We start from the raw sequence: 11347 nt of genomic DNA on the forward strand, positions 1-11347 counted from the left end.
TTTTACCTCTTATCTTTTCTTTAATATTTGCGAGTGTCGGACTGTCTTAGTAACCATTCCATTTTGAACGAGGTGTCAATAAAATTTAAAAGAAAAGGAGATCGAAGAATCTTAGCACATTCAAAAGGTGTGTTGCCCGAACGAGCATGCTTACAACTATGAGAATTGTAATTCGAATTTCATACACATGTGGTACTATAGAAAAAAAATTTACGAAGATCATGTTGTATAATTTAAGAGGTGAGAATAAATTTGGAAAGTTGGGATAAAATGCAAAATTTCTTCTATCTCAATCATGAAAGCAAATTTTGTGAGAGTAGAGAAAGGACGGATGGAAATCGAGGTCTGTGCCCCACCATTATTAGGGAAAAAGAATTAAGGTAAGAGCATGGATGGAGCTAGAAGAGGAAGACGATGAAAAAGCCCTATGATAGTCAAACCTAGGGGCACTAGGGACTATTTATTTTCTTTACAATCATCTTCATTCATCTATCAATCATTTTCTTTCATGGTTTCTACCAGCCCCACTCTTCCGCAACTCTTTTCACAGACATATTCCTCTTGTACTCATTGAAACCCAGCTCAAATGTGATTAAAACCTTAAGCTCACCATCAAATCTGCCTATTGTATCCAATATTTTTTTCAAACAATTAGGGTACTTGAAGTAAATTGTGAAATAGTAAAAAAACACAAGTTAGAAAGTTAAAAAAGTTGTGGACTAAACAAGGAGTAGAGTTCACCGTTTCTACTCCTTTAAGGATCAAACATACCCTAATTGCCCTCTTTCCTCAAACTTCTAGAAGTGTGACCTTCTTGTTTTTTTTTTTTTTTTTTTTTTTGAGGCAGAGTGACAAAATTCTTTTGGAACTCCAAATTGGGATTGGCATATTCCAAGCTTGATTAGAGATGGACTTAGGTAAGCTGGTCCTCCAATAAACTAGAAAAAATTTATTCCCCTAATTTTGGTAATTTTCTAGAGTAAATTACAGTGCAAGGGAATACACATATGTGTACATACATATACATATATGTGTATATATGTATATATTCCTGATTTTAGTAATTTTCTTCGGGCTTCCAAGTTTCTTTTCTTCGTTGTTATATATTGCCTTTGTTTTAGTAAATTAAATAAATATATACAAATGTTTGAGACTTTTTAGTTTTCTTCTGGTTTATTACCTGAAATTCTTAAAAGGAAAATATCATATGTATATTATAAGGTCCCAAAACCCAGTTCGGAAAGATTCTAATACTAGGTTAGAAACTTTCCATAATGTTAAGTCCATAAAATATAAAACAAATTACTATATCATTTAATAATGTGTTAAAATTATAAATGAAAGGAGTATACAAATCTTAGATGGCTATCTACCTAGAGAGAGAAAGGAGAGAAAACCAGTTTACACACATGCAAACATGCGTCTATCCAAAGCTACACACAACTTGAAATTGGTGATCTGATTCCCTCTAGACTATTTGTAATGAAAAAAGATAGAATAAAATCCTACAGGCTTCCAAAAAGAGGATTTGGTGAACATCATTCCAATAAGATAATTTTCAAGCGTACAAAAAAACAAATTAGATATCAAAGGTGAAGTCCTTATAAAAGAAACAGGGTTTTGAAAGCTACGTTTTCTTAGTTCTCGAAGTTTTTGTTAAATTTTCAAAAATATGTTATTGAAGTTACACTAGAAAACAAAAAAGAAAGAATACTTGTCAAGTATGATTTTTCTCAAATCAATATTTCAACTACACATTTCAAGTTATTTTTACATATACGAAAGTCAACTGAGAGGCAGATTTCTCAAACATGACAGGTACTTAACTATAATGCAATGCAAGCATTTAATGTCTGATATATCAACGGAAGCTCTATACAACAGAATTGACATCTTACTTTTATGATTGACCGCCTACAACATCCCTTCAGAATTCTGAAGCAATATTTGTTAGATATGTGCATCTTTTTGAATTTGATTAGGCGTCAACATACGAACCCGTTTGTCGTTGGTTCTTTATTTCTCAAGCACCTATCTAATGCTTTGCTAAACTCAATCACTCGAGTACTTATTCATGATAAGAAGAATCGAGTCATGAACCTGGTCAGGTTAGGAATGAAGGGAGTGCGGCAGAACTTTATAGGGGTTGAGTATGCCACGAGGATCCAGCAATTTCTTAATAGAACCCATGATTTGTACCTATCAGAATTAGTGAGCGTTTAGAATGTAATAAAACTAAGACACATACTTCAATAAAATAATAATTAAAAAGTATGGAAAAATCATGAAGTTTTTAAAATACGAACAATTTCAGGTGACTTGCTGTAAGTAATCTTGTTGGCTTTCATCAATCCCAAGCCATGCTCTGCACTGATGCTTCCACGATGGTTAGAAGTCCACTCATAGACGAAGGGTTCAATTTGTGCAAAAACCTGAGAAGTTATCAGACATAATTAAAAACTGATACATAGTACCTAAAAGATTTCAGCTGGACAGGGTGAACAGATGAAATTACCGCATCATCATATTGCGGAGTTGAAATATTCAGATGCAAATTACCGTCTCCGAGGTGGCCGTAACCAATCACTTTAGCGGAGTTGCCTAAAGAGAGCAGATTTTGAAGTGCCTATAAGTCGTGGTCTTGAAAAATCACAAGTTCCTGCAAGGAATACCTCTTACCAAGTCTTGTTCGCATTTCTTCAACAAGATCGTACATCTTCTCAACAGGTAACGACAAATCATACTTGTAAACAGCCCCTGCTTTCATCAATGCCTCTGGAATGCCCTAATTCAAGACAATAGTCAAACTAGAGAAGATAAAGGATACAATCAATTGAAAATATAACGCAAGCCCTTTAGTTTCATATTGACGTTCAATGCCTTGGTATCTTGAAAATAATCAATAAGTGAGAATAGAGGTGCTCTAAGGTATTTGAGTGCCATCTAGCATTCGCTCCCTAAAACTGACAGCAATATTGATTGAAGGCCACTGTATAGCAGGGACAAATACCTCACGGATCTGCCAAAAAGAGGATATTTGGTTGATGTCTTGTGCAAGAACACCATCAGAGACTAAACCACCTTCCATTGAACGAAGAAGAAATGCTTCAAGCTTTTCCCTGGTAATCCAAGTAAAAGATAGAACCAAATAAAATTACCACAACATGTTAAAGCAGCAACATCTTTAATTTTCCAGCATGACAGGCTCTAAAATGATGAAGGTTCTGTTTAATTTGTGAATTATGTAGAAGAAAAGAAATTGTAGTCGCCTGTCATAGACGATGCATTTCTACTTGAGTTTTTGTTTGATTTCAGAACAATATTCAGGGCATGGAAATGATAAGTTTTACTTGCCATTTAAGGTTTCTAAGGCAAACAATAATATTTCAGTACGTCTTTGACTTTCTATGCCATTTTTTTTCAGTACTAAACTTCAAACACATTTCATAGTGTTATTTTAAAGACTTGAGAAGCAAACAGAGATGTGTTAACAAACCCAGCTACGAACAACAGCTTATGTATTTCCATTTTAATCTAGGTCGATTATGGATATCAAAGATTTCAGAACTCAACATTTTTATTTTGTCCATTTTCCTCTCTTTTTGAACTTATAGGTGATTCCCAATACATATAAGTATGACGAATTATCAAGGATATCTTTTATAACACCAATAAAGAACTGTCCAAGCAGATAAATGAATTAAAAGCTTGTAAAAGGGTTACTTGTCATATGATTCATCAGTGCCTGTTGTTTCGAGCAAAACATAAAAGTTGTGCATTGTCGGAGGCAATGGATTACGAATACCCTCTAAATGATTGAGAACCTATAGACATAGAGTGAAGTGAGTATCGCTTTGAAAGTACAAAAGGAGAAAATAGAAACATATCTCTTTTATAGATAACGAGCACAAAAATAGTTCCCTAAGAATGAGTATAAAAAGGTGAAATATGTAAATCAGTAAATTAAAACACTAGAGGCAAGCTAAGGAAAAGGGCCGCCTCCTTTAGGGGTTTTTGTCTATTCTTTCAATAATGAAACCCTAAAAGGAGAAAGGCCTAGGGTACTCATTCAGGGGAAGTCTAAATAAAAAACAAGCCAAATTTGCAACCAAAGCCAAGAGCGATCTCTTCCAGGAAGGATGCCTCGCAACTAAAGCTAGTGACCTCTAATGTACCATAACTAAAATTAAGCCGACACAGCTCTTCAAATGTCTTTACGATATTATAGAGATTGTCAAGATTTTCCTCAAGAAAAGAATGGTGTGATAGCAAGGGATTATTTCAACAAGTCCAGGAGCCAGCATAGATATTTCACAACAATATTAAAGAGAGAATAAGAGAGAGATCCAACGGGCGAATGACCCTTGTAGCTTGGATTTCGACTTATAGTGATAAAATGATCTTTTATGGGGATGCAAGCGCAAATCCAATTCCTCCACAAAGTACCAAAGCCTTTAGCAAGTAGAATAGCCCCCAGTAATTCACAAATTATTCTGGTAAAAGATGGTTCAGGATCAAACAAAACAACATTTTCTTTTCCATCAACAAGCTCATTTGCAATAAGACAGCATGCACAATTTATTTGTCTATCAGAAACAAAAGCAGATTGAAACTTGGTTAGAGTAGAAGATAGAACTGTCTGGAGAGAACTTTTACCACGATTTTGTGTCTACAAGGACACAGGCTGATAGGTTTAAAATTGTCAACAACTTTACATTTTATTTCTTAGGGACAAGGCAAACATAAGTAGTTGAGGCTAGCAAAAATACGTCTTTGAGGCTAGCATTAATTCACTTTCGGAAAAAAATCATAAAACATTCTCAATATTTGCTTAGGAATCTCAATCTATCAAGTTTTAGGCTGTTCCATTACTATGAATCCCGATGCAAGACAAGACCAGCTTACCGTGGTGCTTGTTAGATCCATAAGAGTTAATCGCATTAATAAATTCAGGAAAATAATTACACGCTCATAATAAATTCTTAAATCAATTAAGTCAAAGGATAACACTTTTATACAGCTACGAGTGGTTAATGATTAATATTTATTGAAATGAATTCTTGGAACATTCGAAGAACAAATAAAACAACCTTCTATTATTAAAATCCTTCAGCAATCTATAATTGTTTTAGAAACAATTTAACACAAATCAGATTCAATTTTGTCAAATGCATATTACTTGTGTTCAATGTTTTTATTGTCTCTAAAAATTAGGATAAATTGTTCATCAGATCATGCATCGTAAAGGCCCTTGACTTTTAACTGGTATTACCACATCCAAATGAGAAAACTATCCCCAAAGACTTCTTAAACTATTAAGTTTTTTTCTTAGAAAAAATAAACTATTAAGTTATCCACGATTTGAAGAAGAAAATAAGGATGAAGAAACCTCACCAAATCCATCGACATGTTATCCAGGAATTCAAATGCTGAAAGAATCTCCCCAAGTTTCCTCTTTGCATCCACTAGAAGTTTCTGTTTCATAGATGAGTACATAAATGTCAGGAAAAAAATATAAGTGCTTTTGCAAAGAAAGAAGCAAACAGGATTTTTTTTTCCTAATAAGAGAAAGGAGAAGCAAAAAGGATTCGTGAAGGCCAAAGGATTAGTTTACAATAACAATTTAGACTTGATAATTGAAGATTTTTTAAGTGGTGTTTGAGGCAGTGGATTAGTATTATACTTGATGATTTTTATAGTATGTGGATAATAGTCCGTAAGTTGTAATAGAATGTATTCAAGGTGCAGACTATGTTAGTCTGGATTGTAATAATTTGTGTTCAAGGTACATATTATTTTAGTTTGGATAGGATTTGAAATAGTAATATTGTGGTTAGTTGTATGTTAAAATAGTTGAAAACAACAACTATATAATTGGAGCCCTAAATATGGAGTGGACTTCAACCCACTCCACCCAATTGAAGTTGGTGGCCCAAACACTCCTTTGATGGTTTTACCAATTTGTTTTGAGTACTCATGGTCCAATTTTCAATTAACTTCCATCTAGCCATACACATTAAAGATTTTGAAAGTTGTGCTACTATTGGTTCATAATTCAACTGGATCAAAAAAATTATTGAGAAAAAGTACATTTATGCTGAACAGAAAAACCAAAGGTGGGATACCTGGCAGCTTGAGTAATCTTTACAGCCAAGAAATGCTACATTAATAGCAGGTAATTTAGGTGGGGTAAGAATTGAAATCTTGGTTATAATGCCCAACGTACCTTCACTACCTACAAGATAAAACATAATTGGTGCTGATACAACTTCTTATAGAGATCGTGGATTTATAGATTAAAGATAAAATAATAACTACACACCTATAAACAAATGCTTTAAATCATATCCAGTATTATCTTTTCTTAAAGTTCCCAGCATGTCGAGTACTCTACCATCTGCTAAAACAACTTCAAGTCCTGAAAGGTACAAAAACATACTGAGGATATAAGCTTGAGAAGATATTGCAAGCACCAAATTCAAATTCCCACATTTGCAACTGCAACTGAGTCAAAGCCACTTATCAGATCCCCCATCAAAGCTTTATCTCCTCTAGAATTCACTTCTTTAACAAGAACAGCTATATGCATCAAATGCTACTTTCTTTAGAGTATAAATTAAAAGAAGAGACGTAATTATGTATTTATATCATGAATCAGAACGACCATATACAGTCCTTACCAAGCACACTGCCATGAAGAGATCCATAACGAACAAGGCGCAGACCACCTGCATTGGTAGAAACATTTCCACCAATCTGGCAGCTTCCTTTAGCACCCAAGTCCAGTGGCATTATGAATCTGAATGAAGGCATAAAATATCATGAAAATAATTTGATGCTGAGCAGGAAAAAGAATTCTTCAGCTAGGCAGGGAAAATGTGCAGGAAAGTGAAAGAAACTAGTAAATTTGACATCATGTTATATTCATTGGCCCAATCATCAAGAGTGTTACATAGTTGTAGAGCCTAGAACAGACCAGTCATATTTAACTAAGGTCGTTGCATTAAGTGCATTACCATTATCGTGGTCATTACAATACTAATAGGTATCAGGTAGAAAATTGGAGAGTCATTTGTAAACACTTTTGCACTCTGTCCAATTGCCAATGCCAATAATGAAATTGATGTACATTTTTCATTTGACTTGTAGATTATATAGTTTATTTTCCAGGAGTGCCATGTGTTTATAACAGAATTATTTGCATTTGAATAAGGAAGATCAACATTTATATGTTATTTTTTAATTACCAAAAGGAAATTTTCCAGAAGTGTACGTTCGCAGGAGTCTTACCCTTGGTTATCCAGAAAAGAGGACAAGTTTTCTAAGATTCCACCGGCTTCACAAACAAGTATGCCGCTAACCTGAAGAACCAACAGAATAAATACCAAATAAGTATTGATGACATAATTACTAAAGAAGAATAGTTATGTTATGGTGAATCCATGATGACAAAGAAGGGATATCTAACCCAAACGATTTATGGTGGATTTAGTGGCAAATGATGTATTTTAAAAACTAAAAAGAATTTAACAAGAACTAGTAAAGTAACTCACTACATCAATTCCTCTCTCTCTCCCTCCCCCCCCCCCCCCCCCCCCCCCCCAAGTACAAAAAATAACCAAGATAGGAGGAAGCAACAGAAGCTTCCAAAGTTGCCATTGCCTTTTTTCTACGTTTATGACATGCTCCAACTGAAATGTCTTGAATTGATCAAAACACCGATAAAGCATTCAAATTTCACAAATCTTCTACTATTTATGCCAGGTAATTAGGACCCAATACCTCTGTCCGGCACATGACTGTTGATTGCAAATCATTGCTAAAAAAATTTATGAAATGCACACGAGTCAACTGGTCTAACCTCAAAAATCCCTCCAAATGCACATAAATCTTCACTAAAATAATTTCCGACTTCTTTCACAAAACTGCCATCTTGATTTGTCGACCCAAATTGGTAAGGAATTTGATTTCTTTTATTAAGAAACGTTTTTTCATTGAGAAAAAATGAAAGAATACAAGGCATCAAAAGATAAACCCATAAATATGAAGCCATCAAAGAAAAGGATTTATGGTTCTTATCCAAAAAAAGAAACAAGCAATCAAAGAAAAGACCTTCAGTCCTGTAACACAAGACCTAAGAGACCAATCCACTCCAGGATTTTTTTCCATCCCTCAAAATATTCTATTGTTCCACTCTCCCCACAAATCCCACAATAAAACACACCTCACCTAAGCAAGCCATAAGAATCGACCCTTGAAAGGTAAATGGAGGAGGAACTCCTCGATCATCCCTACAAACCTCCAAGACTAACAAGCGGAAGACCAAATGCATCCAAAGACTCCAAACAAAATATGCACAATCACAACTCCATAAGATATGATTTAGGGCTTCCTCGACCTTCCGGTAGAGGATATAATTGGCCAACCAACAAGTGCCACTTCCTTGAGGACCAACAATTTACAAGATCTTTCCCAAGAAAAGGTGAAAACGGTGCTTCCAACTTCTTGTTAAAACTTAAAGGAAATAGGGAGAGTAGATATAAAGGGGAACTTGGAAAAAAAATGAAAAGTGGTGTTTACCTTGTCAAAAGATACAATATCATTCATCAATCGAAGGTTAATTATTACCTGCAAAAAGGTACAAAAGAATCCCGTTTGATAAAATTTCAAAAAGAAAGCTATTCAGAGATGATGTTACTCAATGGATGAGTTTTCTGCACTTAATGATATTACTCACATAATATCATAATTATGCATCCCCACAAAATTTATCCATATAAGTAAAAAACAATCTGATTGTGCACATGTTGGTAGACGGGCGAGAGCAACCAGACTTTTACCCAATGGCCAATAGGATATCCCAACCTCCAAAACCAAAATAATTATCTAGATCATAAGTATGTAATGGGAGATATGTGCTTCATTGATCAGATGTTGTATAGAAACCAAATAAAAAACTAAACAAATATATTACTTCATCAAAAACTGGAACACTTCCGCCAACAAGACCAGTATTTCCACCTTGGGGTACAACAGGCAAATCTCTGGAGTTGCAATATTTAAGTATCTGAGAAACCTGAGAAAAGTAGTCAAACAAACACATCAATCCTTAGTTAACTAAAAATATGTGTCCAAAGGCATCTCATTAGAAGAGAAAAAATGGAAAATTAAAATATAAGCGAATTTTTTTTCCCAATTTGATTCCATTCTACGGCTTTGTCCTCCAGCAGAAAAACCAACAGTACAGATCAACAGAAAACTTCAACATACTAACGTCCAGCTTTTATAGTGAGCTTCCTTAACACACATCAATTTTAAGTTTAACCCAATCTAAGGCTAAACAACAAAAAATCTCCAAAAGATGAGAGAAAAATCTCTAAATTCATTCCATTTCAATCTATGATTAAGAAAAATCTCTAAATACGTCTACTTATAAGATTTAAGTTAACAGCAGAAGCAAATGCCAAGTTAGCATGTTAGTGATATCTATTGGCAATAAGCCCTACTTGAACCACGGGATAGTCGCTACAAAATGTCTTTGATTTTGAGTTCCCACTTACAAGTTCACCCATATATTTTCTTAAGGAGTTCAATAACCAAGCTCCATTCTTGGTTATTTAACAATGCCAGAATCAAATCCTTCATAGTCTTCTTCAACTTTCAAATTGTAAGAAAGATATAACTGAGCTAGGTTCCACATTCACTGCATCCCTTACAAGCATCACTTCTTGGTTTTGAATACCATTTTTTTCTCAGGTTACCATTAGATGAGTATTTAAAGTGATAAGACTGAACCTGAAGTAGCACAGTTAGTATATTGTAGGGGTGAAATTGTTACGAAATGGTTCCATGTCTTTTACAGTTAGAGACATGTTGGCCTAAATTTATATCAGTCGAGGATGTGGAAAAAGAGTCATTTAGCATAGATTGAATGCTATTGAAGAAATAAATGCTATTGCGGAAAAACAGAATCCATCAAGAGAAGAGATGAATGCTATTGAACCAAGCAAAGAAAGAAAAGCAAGCAAAGTAAGCAAAGAGAGGAAAGAAAGAAAGGGAGTTAGAGAGAAACTTTGAGTGAAAGTGAGCGAGTCTTTTAAGAGTAAAGAGTGTTCTCCAAAAATGTTCATTGTTTGTAAACTTTCGTAATAAAAGTTTCTTTTTACCAAGTCGGTGTCTATTTCTTTTGTGACAATTTCTTCAACATTCTACAAGATTAACATCATGGCCTCATTTTTCAATATATTTCAACATTCCATAATTCAAACCATTAGTCATTAGCTTCAAAACTTTGACTTAAACAAGCCATTGACTATAAAGAAAAACAACATAGCCTCAACTCAATGAAGAAGAATTAAACCTCTTCTGTGCTCCTAGGTTGTAGTAAAAGCTTACTCGACCCTCTATACTTCCGCAACCAATCAGTATTTGCATCCAAAAGCCTATCCTCATCCTGAACTACATTTTTCTCCCCCAAAATACTCCGGAAAAACTCGATGTCATCAGAATTCAGCCTCGAAAAGGAAGGATTTCTCTGAACCACTGACGATAATGAAGTAATGCATCTGAACCGAAATCCAGAAGGCACTTTAAAATGATTGATCGCAGAAGCCTGAAAAGCTTTTCTGCATTCCCGAATTGAACCAAAATATCGTGAAATTGGCGTGCAGAAAGAAGTTCCTAAATATGACGGAGAATGAAAGAAAACCAAGTTAACAAACTAGTAATGCATATCAATGGATCAGATTGCAGTGAAATCAGCGAGAGGTGAAAGAAACCTGAACGGAGAAGCGAGTTGTTGTGATGAAGATTCAAAGGCTGATGTGAATGAAAAATTCGAGAGTATACGAAGAGAAAACCGGGAGATTTCTTCCTCATCGTAGCCATCATCATCATCATCATCCAAAGTTTCTCTGTAAACTGGTTTTAATTTCGGGAACTGATAATATCGAATTACAAATGTGAGTTGAAATAATTTCTTTTAATCTTGTAGTTTACGTTTCAACGAAGGTGAGCGAAATCTAAAACTGGAAAGCCAAATGTTTACGCATGCTTGTAAGGCGACGTGGATGGATCAGCTCGGACAAACCAATCAAAAGGAGTTCTCCGAGTATCGTTAGAACGAAATAGTTTCAATACTTTCTAGTTCATGCCATTTTAACGAATACCAACTATTTATACATCGTCAAAAATTGTAAATAGTTGGTTCATTCTTTCATTTTTACTATTCTCTTAAAATGAATTTCACTTTTGTTTGTAATAATATTTGAAGTTTCATAGTCGATTTCTAATATATAACTATGGTTGTGGTTTTTGTACCGTCTTATAATTATCTTCAAGATAGCAC

General features: G+C 34.5%; 1 protein-coding gene across 5 annotated transcripts; it reads right to left on the bottom strand.

Moving 5' to 3' along the window:
* Positions 1-1704: 1704 nt before the first annotated feature.
* On the bottom strand, positions 1705-11135 carry LOC103493219 (D-2-hydroxyglutarate dehydrogenase, mitochondrial). Of its 5 annotated transcripts, none has more exons than XR_007822198.1 (15): positions 10779-11133; positions 10361-10680; positions 8975-9076; positions 8581-8628; positions 7291-7361; positions 6681-6799; positions 6323-6418; positions 6126-6235; positions 5395-5475; positions 3724-3824; positions 3011-3119; positions 2680-2785; positions 2560-2601; positions 2307-2432; positions 1705-2199 (listed from the first exon to the last, which is right to left on the bottom strand). XR_007822198.1 is itself a non-coding variant. In XM_008453893.3 (15 exons), exons 1-15 carry the CDS (start codon positions 10900-10902, stop codon positions 2110-2112), a joined length of 1689 nt encoding a protein of 562 aa, XP_008452115.2. In that variant the 5' UTR covers positions 10903-11135; the 3' UTR covers positions 1705-2109. The 5 variants fall into 5 exon arrangements, 4 of the variants coding, with proteins under 4 accessions (XP_008452115.2, XP_016901179.2, XP_050943139.1 ...); XM_008453893.3 differs by having other exon boundaries at positions 2516-2601; positions 10779-11135; XM_017045690.2 differs by lacking the exon at positions 8581-8628 and having other exon boundaries at positions 2516-2601; positions 10779-11129.
* Between the last annotated feature and the right edge of the window lie 212 nt (positions 11136-11347).

Source organism: Cucumis melo, chromosome 7, assembly GCF_025177605.1.
Source record: "Cucumis melo cultivar AY chromosome 7, USDA_Cmelo_AY_1.0, whole genome shotgun sequence".
Lineage (NCBI taxonomy): Eukaryota > Viridiplantae > Streptophyta > Magnoliopsida > Cucurbitales > Cucurbitaceae > Cucumis > Cucumis melo.